At 42.9% G+C, this 14,354-nt stretch overlaps 1 protein-coding gene across 2 annotated transcripts in view; it reads left to right on the forward strand.

Moving 5' to 3' along the window:
- The window catches only part of trim33 (tripartite motif containing 33), a 96,904-nt gene that overhangs the window by 35,831 nt on the left and 46,719 nt on the right, over window positions 1–14,354 (forward strand). For both annotated transcript variants that reach the window (XM_078420577.1, XM_078420578.1), the window contains exons 5-7: window positions 4,947–5,063; window positions 12,048–12,162; window positions 12,252–12,398. In XM_078420577.1, the coding sequence (XP_078276703.1) occupies window positions 4,947–5,063; window positions 12,048–12,162; window positions 12,252–12,398 (379 nt within the window). The remainder of the gene's footprint in view (window positions 1–4,946; window positions 5,064–12,047; window positions 12,163–12,251; window positions 12,399–14,354) is intronic.

Below are 14,354 nucleotides of genomic sequence, written 5' to 3' on the forward strand. Positions count from 1 at the left end.
TTCTACTAACCAATTGTAGCGCTTGTTAGTAGTTGCTCCGCCTAATATGCGATATATATTACCAAGAGCTTGCTTACGTAGGGGCAGTTGGAATAGTTGTTAGTCGCTGTGAAGTCTTGCAGATCTATGCTGTAAGTGAACTTTAATAAATGTTTGTTGCATTACAACGTGTGTACGACTCCACTCATTACGGGGGGGGGGAGGACTGTAAAATTGTCTCCGAACGGAGACCCGACTTTTTTCTGGGTGGTGTCTCCGTTCACGCTGCGGCCTACCATCGGCCAAACACCTGGAGCTGGCAGCCTCCACCTGGGACCCCCTGGGCTCCGGTTCGCAGAGCCCGCGGACCGGACTTACCATCTGCGGAACTGGCTGCCTTCGGAGGCAGCTGCAAGAGCGGCTGCGACTGGCCGCAGGCTGCGTGGATATCGGAAGCTCGCAGGCCCCTGGATGGGGGCAGACATTGGGAGCTCCGGCAGCGGCAGCGTCTTCGCCAGTCCGGAATCGCGGGGCTTGGGTTGGCCCGCTGCGTATATTCAAGATGTGGATTGGTTAGATTTTTAGAAAACAAGCAAATCAAGGAAGTTTGCTGAGTTATGATTATCCAAAGTCTTGTTGAATTGCAGAGCTTGCATGAAGAGGTTCCTATTGCTATTATTTTTAAGGTTCTTAGGTTGTCAACCTGAAATGTTGACTTTCATCAGAACTGAAAGGTCATCAGCCTAAAATGTTTACTCTGTTTCCTTCATGTATTTTACCTGCTCTGCTGAGTTTTTCCACTTGACAATGAAACCTGCCTTTAATCTTTTCACCAGTTCTATTACACTATTTTTTGGAATGAGAATTCGGGCAACTTTTGATCAGTTACTTTGTTCAGAATCAAAAATTGAACAAGCCAGTGAATTAATCACAGATTGGATTGATCACAGCTCTGCTCAACACTGCACGAAATTGCAGAGAGTTGTGGGATGTTGCTCAGACCTTCACACAGATCAGCACAGTTGACTCCATCTACACTTCAGGCGGCCTTGGAAAAGCAGCCAGTATAATCAAAGACACGTCCCACCAAGGTCATTTCTTCTCCCTGTTCCCACCAGGCAAAAGATGCACAAGCTGGGAAGCGCCTGCCAACAGGCTGAGGAACAGCTTCTTCCCCTCTCATCAGGTTTCTGAACAGTCCTTGTGTAAGATAGCATACTGTTCGATTGCAAACATTGAACTCGTACTCTGCTCCATTGCGAACATTGGACTTTGTCTTTGGAACGTGCTGAGAACTATATTCTGCACCCTGGATCTTTTCCTTTCCTCTACCCATTGTACTTGAGTTTGGCTTGATTGTATTTATTTGATTTGATAGCTTGCAATAAAAAGCTTTTTACTATACCTTGGTACATGTGATAGTATGTATCTCGGTACACATGACAATAAATTTAAATAAACGTAAAACCTAAAAAAAGAAACACTAATCCAGTCCATGGATAAATTGTTGAATTATTGATTATTACATTGTTAATTTATGATATTTTTCTAGTAGTGTAATACAACAAACTACAAATGATTTTGTTTCAATGTAAAATGGTATTTTTTGCATTCATACTTTCCTTTTGATTAGTCCACCAGATGTCAGTTAGGAAAATGTTTTTAAACCAAGAAATGTCCTTTTGTTTGTATATTAAGTGCTGTTTTCCTCAAATCTTGTCCCCAGGTAATGAAGTGCAAAATCTATGTTGGATTATGCATTGAGGAAAGCCCTTTGAAAACAAAGAAAGAAACAGAGAGCTTTTGAAGATGATGCAATGTGTGCAATTGCACTCCCTGAATATTTATCAGAATGGTTTCTATCAATTTTATTTTGTGGGTGGAGGGAAGGTGGAGGATGTTAGTTTACAGGATATGCATTGGGCAAATTTTAACGTTTTCTTTACACAGAGTGGTAAGTACCTGGAATGCCTTGCCAGAGGAAGGAAGCATATGCAATAGTGGTGATTTTAGAGCCTTTTAGGCTAACCATTTGAATATGCAGAAAATTAAGGAGGTATGAAACGTGGGGCAGAACAAATTAGTTTAATATCACATTATGTATGGCACAGATGACATGGGTAGAAAGGCATGTTCCTGTGCTCTGATTACCCGGGAAAGTAAAAACCATTGTTTTTCAGTAGCGGCGAAAGTGGGAGAAGATTGGTAGAATAAAGGAAATAAATCTGGGGTAAAATAAAGTGACCAAAATAGCATTTAATGTCAGATTTTTGCCCTCTGGGTGGTGTTGCAATGCAGTATGCCTAGCAGGCCAGGCAGAACTGGTCATTCCGAATTAGGTAGAATTGGAGATTTTTGATGTGGAATCCTGAGGTTTGTAATGTGCCCAGACAGAAAAAGGTTTGTTCCCCAGGCTTGCATTTGGCTTTGTAACTGTGCCAGAGGCCACAGACAGTGGAGTGGGAGTAGTACAATGAGTAGTAAAATTCTTCCAGAATTTTCTGGAATTTTCAGATTTGTGGCCTTTTCCGATCCCAGCGTTTGCAGCAGTTATGTATTCTTCAATAGACAATAGGTGAAGGAGTAGGCCATTCAGCTCTTTGAGCCAGCACCGCCATTCAATGTGATCATGGCTGATCATTCTCAATCAGTACCCCGTTCCTGCCTTCTCTCCATACCCCCTGACTGCTACCCTTAAGAGCTCTATCTAGCTCTCTCTTGAATGGATTCAGAGAATTGGCCTCCACTGCCTTCTGAGGCAGAGAATTCCACAGATTCACAACTCTCTGACTGAAAAAGTTTTTCCTCATCTCCATTCTAAACGGTCTTCCCCTTATTCTTAAACTGTGGCCCCTGGTTCTGGACTCCCCCAACATTGGGAACATGTTTCCTGCCTCTAACGTGTCCAACCCCTTAATCTTATATGTTTCGATAAGATCCCCTCTCATCCTTCTAAATTCCAGTGCATACAAGCCTAGTCGCTCCAGTCTTTCAACATACGACAGTCCCGCCATTCCAGGAATTAACCTAGTAAACCTATGCTGCACGCCCTCAATAGCAAGAATATCCTTCCTCAAATTTGGAGACCAAAACTGCACACAGTACTCCAGGTGCGGTCTCACTAGGGCCCTGTACAACTGCAGAAGGACCCCTTTGCTCCTATACTCAACTCCTCTTGTTATGAAGGCCAACATTCCATTGGCTTTCTTCACTGCATGCTTCCTTTCAGTGACTGATGCACTAGGACACCCAGATCTCGTTGTACGTTCCCTTTTCCTAACTTGACACCATTCAGATAATAATCTGCCTTCCTATTCTTACCACAAAAGTGGATAACCTCACACATATCCACATTAAACTGCATCTGCCATGCATCCGCCCACTCACACAACCTGTCCAAGTCCAACTGGAACCTCATAGCATCTTCCTCACAGTTCACACTACCACCCAGCTTTATATCATCTGCAAATTTGCTAATGGTACTTTTAATCCCTTTATCCAAGTCATTAATGTATATTGTAAATCGTTGCGGTACCCCACTAGTCACTGCTTGCTGAGACATGGAAACCTATGTACACTCTTAGATGGATGTTAAATGTTTTGTGAAATTTAACATTTGTAGGTGTACTGGCCAACACATACTACATTACCAACGCCACTGAAATTGTTTAGGCACAAAATGCTGGAGTACCTCAGCGGGTCAGGCAGCATCTCTGGAGAGAAGGAATGGGTGACCTTTCGGATTGAGACCCTTCAGACTTCTCTCCAGAGATGCTGCCTGTCCCTTTGAGTTACTCCAGCATTTCGTGCCTTCTCTCCAGAGATGCTGCCTGTCCCGCTGAGTTACTCCAGCATTTAGTCTATTCCAGAGATACTACTTGTCCTGCTGAGTTACTCCAGCATTTTGTGCTTTCTCTCCAGAGATGCTACCTGTCCCGCTGAGTTACAGCAGCATTTTGTGTCCTCTCCACTGAAATTGATTATCTAATAATTTATCTAGTTTGTGCATTCTAACTGCTTGTCAAAATAACTTTATTGGATGAGTGATATTTTGGGCAAAATGTTGCAAAATGCTAATATTCTCTACATAGCCAAGAGTACATTATTTAATAAAATTATTTTCCTTGCAGTTAGAGGAACGTTTAAACATTCTACCTTTCAAATAACAGCTTTCAATATGAGATTATTAGAAATCTAAATATTAGATTTTTTTTTTAAACTGATCTGCATATAATAATAATAATAATAATAATACATTTTATTTATATAGCGCTTTTCATATACTCAAAGACGCTTTACAGAGATTTTGAGAACATAGGGAAATTAATAAATAGATAAATAAGTAAATAAATAAATGAACAGAGAAAGGAGACAGTAGGTGAGGTGACCTTCAGTGGTTGAAGGCAGTACTGAACAGGTGAGACTTCAGCGATGTTTTGAATGTGGTGAGTGTGGGGGAGTCTCTAACGGTTTGGGGTAGTGAGTTCCATAGGGTGGGAGCAGCGATGGAGAAAGCCCTGTCCCCCCAGGATCTGAGTTTAGTCCGGATGTGGGGGGATAGGAGATTGGCAGCGGCAGAGCGGAGGGTGCAGGTGGGAGTGTGCCTGTGGAGGAGGTCGGTCAGGTAGGATGGGGCCAGGTTATGGAGGGCTTTGTAGGTTATGAGGAGGATTTTGTACTGGATTCTCTGGGGGATGGGGAGCCAGTGGAGTTTATAAAGGACGGGGGTGATATGGTCACGGATCGAGGTGTGTGTGAGTAGACGGGCAGCGGAGTTTTGAATGTATTGAAGTTTATTGATGATTTTTGAGGGTGCGCCATAGAGGAGGCTGTTGCAGTAGTCCAGACGGGAGGTGATGAAGGCGTGGATGAGGGTTTCTGCAGCTGTGGAGGAGAGGGATGCTATTTTCCGCCCACCCTCCCTCATGAATGATTTTAGTAATAAATTTAACATTTTTTGTTCACAGATACCAATTTTTAGAAGAAGCATTTCAAAACCAAAAAATTATTATTGAAACTTTAATGGCCAAGCTTCAAGAAAAGAAGAATTATGTACAGTATGCAGCTAGTCAAGTGCAAAACAGGTATGTTCAGCTTATTTACTGTGGAGGACTGCAGTGATGATTATACCCTATTGAGATATATTGCCATTTTTATTTCAAGCAGGTCAAGTCAAGTCAAGTCAATTTTATTTGTATAGCACATTTAAAAACAACCCACGTTGACCAAAGTGCTGTACATCTGATTAGGTTCCAATGGAAAAAAAATGAAACATACAGTAGCATGCTAACAGTTCACAGCGCCTCCTCAATGAGCCTCAAACGCTAGGGAGTAGAAATAGGTTTTGAGCCTGGACTTAAAGGAGTCGATGGAGGGGGCATTTCTGATGGGGAGAGGGATGCTGTTCCACAGTCTAGGAGCTGCAACCGCAAAAGCGCGGTCACCCCTGAGCTTAAGCCTAGACCGCGGGATAGTGAGTAGCCCCAAGTCGGCCGACCTGAGGGACCTGGAGTTAGAGAGGGGGGTTAGAAGATTTTTGATGTGGGGGGGGGGGGTGTCCATTTAGGGCTTTATACGTGAATAGGAGGAGCTTGAAGTTGATTCTGTACCGTACAGGGAGCCAGTGGAGAGAGGCCAGAATCGGGGTGATGTGGTCCCTTTTACGGGTACCCGTCAGGAGTCTCGCTGCGGCGTTTTGGACCAGTTGCAGGCGGGACAGGGAAGATTGGCTGATCCCAGTGTATAGGGAGTTGCAGTAGTCTAGGCGGGAGGAAATGAAAGCGTGAATGATTTTTTTCTGTGTCGTCGAATTGGAGGAAAGGTTTGATTTTAGCTATGGTTCGAAGTTGGAAGAAGCTTGCTTTTACCACAGCGTTGACTTGCTTATCAAATTTTAATGCAGAGTCAAATATCATGCCGAGGTTTTTGACATGCGGTTTGACTAGGCAGGATAGACTTCCAAGACTGCCTGTTATCAATTTGATGGAGTCGGGGGGGGGGGGCCCGAATAGGATGACCTCAGACTTGCTCTCATTTAATTGGAGGAAGTTCTGTGCCATCCAACATTTTATGTCCTCAAGGCAGTGTAAGAGGCTGTTTAAATTTGACTGGTTGTTGGGTTTCAGGGGGAGGTAAAGCTGAGTGTCATCGGCATAGCAGTGGAAAGAAATGCCGTGCCTTTGAATGATTTGGCCAAGGGGGAGCATGTATAGAGAGAAGAGAATGGGGCCTAGGATGGAGCCTTGTGGAACTCCGCAGGAGAGGCTAGCTGGAGCAGAGGAATAACTGCCTATGTTGATGGCGAAACTCCTATCTTTGAGGTACGAAGCGAACCAGCTCAGGGCAGTGCCATCAATGCCAACCGCGTACCGGAGACGGTCAATAAGGATGGTGTGGTCCACTGTATCGAACGCTGCGCTGAGGTCGAGAAGGAGCAGGATTGCATAGTCGCCGGTGTCGATGGCGAGAAGCAGGTCGTTGTGTACCTTCAACAAGGCAGACTCTGTGCTGTGGTGGGCTCTGAAACCTGACTGGAAACTTTCCAGGATGGTGTTTTGGTGCAGGTAGGGCACTAATTGGTTTAGAATTGCCTTTTCAAGGACTTTTGACAGGAATGGCAGTTTGGAAATGGGTCTGTAGTTGCTAGGCAAGGTGGGGTCTAGGTTAGGTTTTTTCAGTAGGGGCTGGACCACCGCGTGCTTGAAACTGGTTGGAACAGTGCCAGTGGCCAGAGAACTGTTGATAATAGAGAGGATGCTGGGGACCGGCTATTGCAATGACATCCTTCAGAAGGGCAGGATCAAGGGGGCAGGTTGCAGGTTTCATAGCGGAGACAAGCTTTGCAAGGGAGGATAGAGTGACGGGTTGGAAGCAGTCCAATTTAGATGAACAGACTAGTGAGACAGCTAGGTCACGGGTGGGAGGGGAAATGTTCATTCTAATGTTCTCAACTTTGTTGGTGAAAAATTTAGCGAATTCTTCGCACTTAGCAGGGGACCCAACTAAGCTGGGGTACTGGTGGCGGGACATATGACAGAGGTAATTGTTCTAAATAGGACCTTGGAGTTATGAGAGTTTTTGGAAATAAGGTCGGAGAAGTATTGTGCTCTAGCAGACTTTACTGCTTCCTGGTATTTGAGAAGATTGTTTCTCAGAATTTCGAAGGAAATTTGAAGCTTGTCACATTTCCACCTCCTTTCTGATTTTCTGCACACCCATCTTAGGGCTTTGGTGGAGTCATTGAGCCACGGCCGACCTTTGGGCTTAGGCTTTTTCATTTTAAGGGGAGCGATAGAATCCAGGATGGAAGAGCAAGTGATATTAAATAAAGAGGCGAGATCCTCAGTGCTGAGATGGGGGGGAGAGGCCTCAATAGTGCAGATGTTGGGGGCAGCTGTGAGAGCCTCGGAGAATTTACTGGCAGTCAATGAATTTATGTCGCGGGAGTAGCGAACAGGGAGATGAGATTTTGCGGGAGATAAAGGCAGAGATGCGTCAAAAATGATAGCGCTGTGGTCCGATAGACAGGCTTCAGTAGTTTCAATGTTGTTGATTGGGAATCCGGACGATAACACTAGGTCGAGAGTATGGTCTAACTTGTGAGTGGGTCCCGTGGTGTGAAGAGTCAGATTGAAGGACTCAACCAGGTGCATAAATTCACTCACAAGAGGCTTAGTGGGACAGCAAACATGAATATTAAAGTCACCAAGAATCATGATCCGATCAAATTTGGGCAAAATGCTAGAAATCAGATCAGCAAATTGGGTGATGAAGTCCTTATGCATTTTTGGTGGGAGATACACAAGAACAATTAAGAGGGGATAGGCTAGGCCTACTTTCATTAGTTGCACCTCGAAACTGGAGAAATGATCAGCGTTCAGGAGGCGGCAGTTGAAATGTTTCTTAAACACAGTGGCTAAGCCCCCACCGCGTCTGGAGAGCCTAGGCGAGGTGAAGAAGTCAGTCATCAGGACAGAGTTCCACGAGTGGAGCAAGCTCACCAGGGTTAAGCCAGGATTTTGTGAGCAGTAAGAAGTCCAATCCACGGGTGATGAAGAAGTCGTTGAGGATGAAGGTCTTGTTCTGTAGGGATCTTGCATTGATCAGGGCCACTTTAGCAGGGACAGCAGGTGAGCTTCGGTCTGGTAGCGGCTCCCACGCCAGCGGGCGGAGGTTCAGGGAGACCACGCCGCTGCGCTTCACAGATGGCCTTGCTGGGAGCCCGCGGGCCGGCAATCCAGGGACCGGGATGATCGGTCGAAGAGCGGCATACCTGAGCTCGAGGGAGCGCCGGTGGATGGAGCTGTAAGGTCATCTTGATCTTGATACTCAGAACATCTTTCAGCAGTTCAGGATGAACCATTCAGTTCCATCCGATTTGCTGCATATTTCTATAATCAAATGCAAGGTTACCTTTTTCTAAATTAAGGATCTTGTGTACAAAATTTGCCAGGAGCATATTGGTCTGATTTATGTTCTCTGACACCGTCATGTGTTCTGCCATTTCTTCCCCGGCTCTGTTTTTTTTATCAATGTGCTGTATTTGCCTTGGCAATATCATCTGAAATACATAATTTTTAACATGTACCCATTGGCACTCTCCCACCACCTCTCATTCCTGAACTCAATATTTAGTATATTGTTTTCTCTGTCTGTGTCAGTCATCCATCTGTAATCTTAACTCAGTTTTTTCTCTTGGAGAGGGGTACATGCCCAGCCTGAGCTGCTGAGCAGACCCTCCTGCTCTACATTTCACAACTCCAACAATTCTTTCATCTAGGTTCTCTTGTCTATGTTCTCACTCTCATTGACTAGATTACTTTGTTTACAGCTTATCGCCAGTCACCCTGGTTTTACCCCCATTCGGGGATGCATCCACTCCACTCTGCAAATCAGGGCTTTAGGTCCTGATTACTTTTGTAAATGTTGTGAACAACTTGGCAACTCGTGTATAACTATTCAGCCGTGAAATGGTATATTGCATTTGGTGATCTTTACCTATGGTTACAATCGACATGTGTGTCCAGCCAGTGGAGCTGATCTACATATGCTTAATTGTGTGTTCCTAGCCTTGCCTTGCTACCTGTCCTCTGCCAATTGATGATTGGGAAATATTTTATAAGCACTTAAAGGATCAGGTTACCATGGAGAAAAGATTGGTTAAAGGACAAAATGGAGAGCAATAAATAGATAATATGCACATAGACAATGTTTTTGGTAGGACACCTTGGGAATTAGGCTATTCTGGGGCTATTCACAATTTACTTAATGAGTTGGAAGAAAAAGCAGTGAAACCTTATAGAACTTTTGTGGGATCTTGTTTGGAGTACTTTGCATGGTTAAACTTTAAGGGAGGTTCTGCTTAGAGTTAGTTTTTGCATTGTTTCTTTAAATTTATTCTCTGGAGAGGGCATGATTTATTGTGGACAAAGAGTAAGATTACAGGTCACTGTGCTCCCTGGAGTTTATAGGAATGAGGTGTGATTTCATTGAGAGATCTGAAGGGAATTGAGTAAATGTTGCAAAGCTGTTTCCTGGATGGGGTCTATGCTAGTTCAAGACTTAGTCAGAACTGAAGTGAAAAGATTTAAATGTTCTATATATCTTAAATCTTTTATATAAATCTTGTATTTAGAATTTTTCCTCGGGTAATGATGGATGCTCATAATTGATTACGCTCAAGGCTAAGATTGGTGAACTTCAGGTTTAAAGTATCAAGGTATATAGTGATTGTGTAAGAAAATGTAACTAAGTGTTGATAGTAGATATTCAGTTCATTTTGTACATAGTACAATTTTCTTAAATTTTAGGTGAAGAAAACATGATTTGCAGCGTGCTGTTTGAATGTGGAAAGTCAGTTGCAAGATGCTGCTGCTTCTGGAGCCCCATGATTTAAAGAAATGTTTGCATTAAACTTCTACCTACCCTCAGTTTGTTCCACTTCCTAAATGGACCACTCGTACAAAATTTGGTTGAAATCAATTATTGCCTTGGGAGTCCACGAGCCAATCAAAATTGTATCGCAAGTTTATCATTTTATGCAAAAGGCAGCTATATTTATGCAATGGGTTACTCTGGAAAAATAATAGCTCCTGTATAATCATTCTGCACATTTGCCCTCTGTAAGGTTACGTTGAATCATTTCACTGTTCATATCCACAAAATTAAGTATGAGGCAGCTATTTGATAGATATTGACATAATTAAAGAATAGCTGCCTTATGTTTTATTAAATACATTGGAGCATATATATTATAAATTGGCTACCATTTCTATATTTGAGTCACAGAAACCTAACAAAAGACAGTGCTAGTCAAAAAATAGATCTGAAGATCTATTTAGACGAAGATTTAGACGATCTGTCTTCATTGATTGAAGAAATTGAAGATCTTCTTGATTTTTTATCAACCTCAGCATTTGGTGGCCATAATTGACAGGTCTTATTAAGTTCAGTGTCCATTTGTTTGAGCTTAGCAAGAGTAGCTGGTGCTGTTCTGCGTGCAATTGGTATGGCCCTGATTTTTGCATTTTCATCTAACAGTTTTATCATCTTCTGACAAGTCTTGATCTCAGAAATCACTGGAATGTTTGCTTTTCCATAAAATGGATAAACTTTGGCAAGAACAATTTTTGCAGCTTCAGTTCTAGTTTGGGATTCTGAGACTCCCTTCTGTGGGTGACACATCAAACAGCGTAGTACTTGGCGACATGTTGGTAGACGTGAACCTGTGATTTCTGCATCTGAAGATGTAATTCCACTTCCAAGACCAAAGATTTCAGCTGTTTTACGTGTCACCTTTGCAGCAGATGTAGGTGTGCGAGATTGTACTGATGGTGGAGTTGACGGTGCTTGACTTCCAGTTGATTGTTCATCCATTTTCAGCTGTGTAAAACTTTATTTCAGAATAGGCAAATGAAAGCGAGAAGGGTCACAAGATGCAAAAGCAGGGATGAAAATGATAAATAATCCCAATTCACTTCAACACAATAAGGCTTGCAGACAGTCCCTATCACTAAAAATAGACACGGGAATTTCCACACACATGCAATTTGATATTCCCCTTGTCAAGCTTTTGGAAATGTACTTTTCAGCACACTAAAAATAGACTTGACTTAATCTTTCACAGAATTGGAAGAGAAACCAAATATCATCAATTACTAATTTGTATGGGAAAGCACCAACTGTAAAACCACATGTATTTCTATGAAATTCACAAAAACATGCACGTATTTAAACTCCAAAAAAGCTGCCTTATGTTGTTTTAAACATATCTGAACAAAAAGAAGTCTAGAACATAGCACTAATATGTACAATAAACACGAAAGGCAGCTAATATATGTTACATTCATTATTGGATCCTATTCGAATAGCTGCCATATGCACATAGTAGAGGACATAGCCCTCCAACTTTGTGCTGCCGGTGGCCCCCCCTAAACAACTTCCGATTTTATTTAAATTTCAGAGGTTATTATTTTCACTAATAGAACATTTTAAGACTAGGTAGAAGTTAATTGCTTACTATGAGGGCTCCAGAAGCACCCTAGCTGCAGTAGTCTTTTGAATGGCATATTTAAAGGAATAGTATAGAATAATGAAAGGGATTTTACAAGAGGTTGGAATAAATCAAAGTGTGACGGAGAAAAATACGTAAAATGCTGCAAATTATTTGACTTGCATTTGTTCAATACACAGAATCCTTCAGACAGACTGAAGTTAGTAAAGCATGCTAAGAAAATGTACCACAGATGTATGATTTCACAGTTAATGATCATTTGAATGCCTCTTCAAACAACGGTCTATATCAAATTGGATGTGATGATTATTTTTAAGGAAAATGGGTAGCACCTAAAAGACTCAAATGATGAGGTTAGTTAGGTAGGTCTTAGAATTAGGTAATTATTTTAACTTCAAATTATTTGCTTTTCTATCTGAAAAATTGTTAAAACTTGCATTTTACAAATAGTTCTGTCCAACCTCAATTCTAAACTCTTGTGCTATTATGAAAATACATCGAAGATTTGTCATATGATTTAGTCTTTGGAAAATAACTTTTCCCCCCATATTCGTAGGTTAAATGAAGTCATTGATACAAACAAGAAAGTTGAGCACGACATTAAAGTTGCTATCTTCACTCTCATTAATGAGATAAACAAGAAGGGCAAGAATCTGTTGCAGCAATTGGAGGTACGATGAAAATATTTGAGTAAATCTTGATATTCTGATTATATCTTCTTGCTCACTTTGACTGGAATTCACTATTTATTTTTCTGCAGAATGTAACAAAAGAAAGGCAGATAAAATTATTGCAGCAGCAACAGGACGTTACCAGTCTAGCCAGGCAGGTGGAGCACGTAATGAATTTTGCAAAGTGGGCAATTTCCAGTGGAAGCAGTACAGCACTACTGTACAGCAAGCGCCTGGTAAGGCAGTTGAAATTGTATAACATTGCATCTGGGTTCAAAAGAGAATGTTCCTTCCGTGAAAAATGAAATTCTCCGTATTATGACAAGTTGATCTGAAAATCTGAAGTATTATTGAAGATGCTTGTACCGATGAGCAGGAAACGTATTCTTTTGTGCTGTAACATTCTGTGTAATCCTGGGAATGGAGAATGAAAATTAAGGCTACTAGTGAGTAAATTATGTAAAGCACTAATAATTTGGTTTGAAATGTCATAGAATTATGACATAGAATTATAGACAGGATCTTTAACCTGTCGTTATCTCTGACTATGGTCCCCAAGTGCCTGAAGTCGGCTACCATAGTGCCGGTGCCGCAAAAAGCAAAAATCACCAACCTGAACGACTACCGTCCGGTTGCCCTAACTCCTATAGTCATGAAGTGCTTTGAAAGGCTGGTCCTCTCACACATCAAATCCAGCATCCCTGCCTCACTGGACCCGCATCAATTTGCATACAGGGCAAACAGATCCACAGAGGACGCCATCTCTCTGGCTCTACACACTGTCCTGACTCACCTGGAGAGACATTGACTATAGCTCTGCCTTCAACACGGTCATCCCCACCAACCTCATCACCAAACTCCACCAGCTAGGCCTCAGCTCGTCGTTATGCGACTGGATCCTGGACGTCCTGATGGAGCGACTGCAGGCAGTGAGAATGGGCCCGCACCTGTCCTCCACTATCACCTTGAGTACCGGCACACCACAGGGCTGTGTTCTGAGCCCCATGCTCTACTCCCTATTCACACACGACTGTGTTCCTGCATTCAACACCGACACCAACACGATTGTCAAGTTTGCAGACAACACAACGGTGATCGGGCTGATCACCAACGGCGATGAAACAAAATACAGAGCGGAGGTGCAGAACCTGGCGGACTGGTGCTCTGATAACAACCTGTCCCTAAATACCACCAAGACCAAGGAGCTGATCATCAACGTCCGTAGGTCACACAACAGGGAATACGCCCCGATTCTTATCAATGGGGTCAGTGTGGAGAGAGTGTCAAGCTTCAAGTTTCTGGGCACTCACATTTCGGAGGACCTAACATGGTCCACTAACACTGCTGCGCTGGTCAAGAAGGCGCAGCAACGATTGTTCTACCTAACAACACTGAAAAAGTCTGGTCTACCCCAACAGCTGCTGACGACCTTCTACCGCTGCACCATAGAGAGCATCCTAACACATGGCATCCCTGTGTGGTATCTCAGCTGTATGGAGGCAGAGAGGAAAGCTTTTCAGCGGGTAGTCCATAGAGCTCAGAAAACTATCGGAACACAGCTACCAGCCTTGGAGGGCATCTACAACACACGATGCCTCAGAAAAGCCACCAGCATTCACAAAGACTCCTCACACCCCTGCAATAGTCTGTTCGAACCTCTAACATCGGGCAGACGCTACAAGTCCTTCTACGCCCGCACCTCCAGACTCAGGAACAGCTTCATCCGCAGGGCCATAGCTGCTATGAACTGGTCCTGCTGAGCCGGATGGTCACATCGCACAGTGAACCGGTGGCACAGATCTACTTGCACTTTATTCTGTTTTAAAACTTTCTAATTTGTTTCATTGGGTTGTTTAAATTAATACTGACTAGCTAATTAATTTATTGCATCGTATGGGAGTCGCATTCCCAATCTCGTTGTACCCCTGTACAATGACAATAAAGATATATTGTATTGTATAATGGTAAGAATATGATTGAAGAGAATTACTCTTTTTGTTTCTCAGAACTAGCCACTTCTGCCAACCATCCATCTGTAGTTTTGGCTCCGTTTTCTTTCTCTCCAATTTAGTCTGGTCTGCTGTGCATGTCTCACTGCTCTGCTATTAGCAGCACACCACAGGCATAAAGCATAATTGGATTCTACCAGCTACATTGATTCATTTGGTCTCACCCTATTTGAGGTATTATGC

This window comes from Rhinoraja longicauda, chromosome 24 (assembly GCF_053455715.1).
Source record: "Rhinoraja longicauda isolate Sanriku21f chromosome 24, sRhiLon1.1, whole genome shotgun sequence".
NCBI lineage: Eukaryota > Metazoa > Chordata > Chondrichthyes > Rajiformes > Arhynchobatidae > Rhinoraja > Rhinoraja longicauda.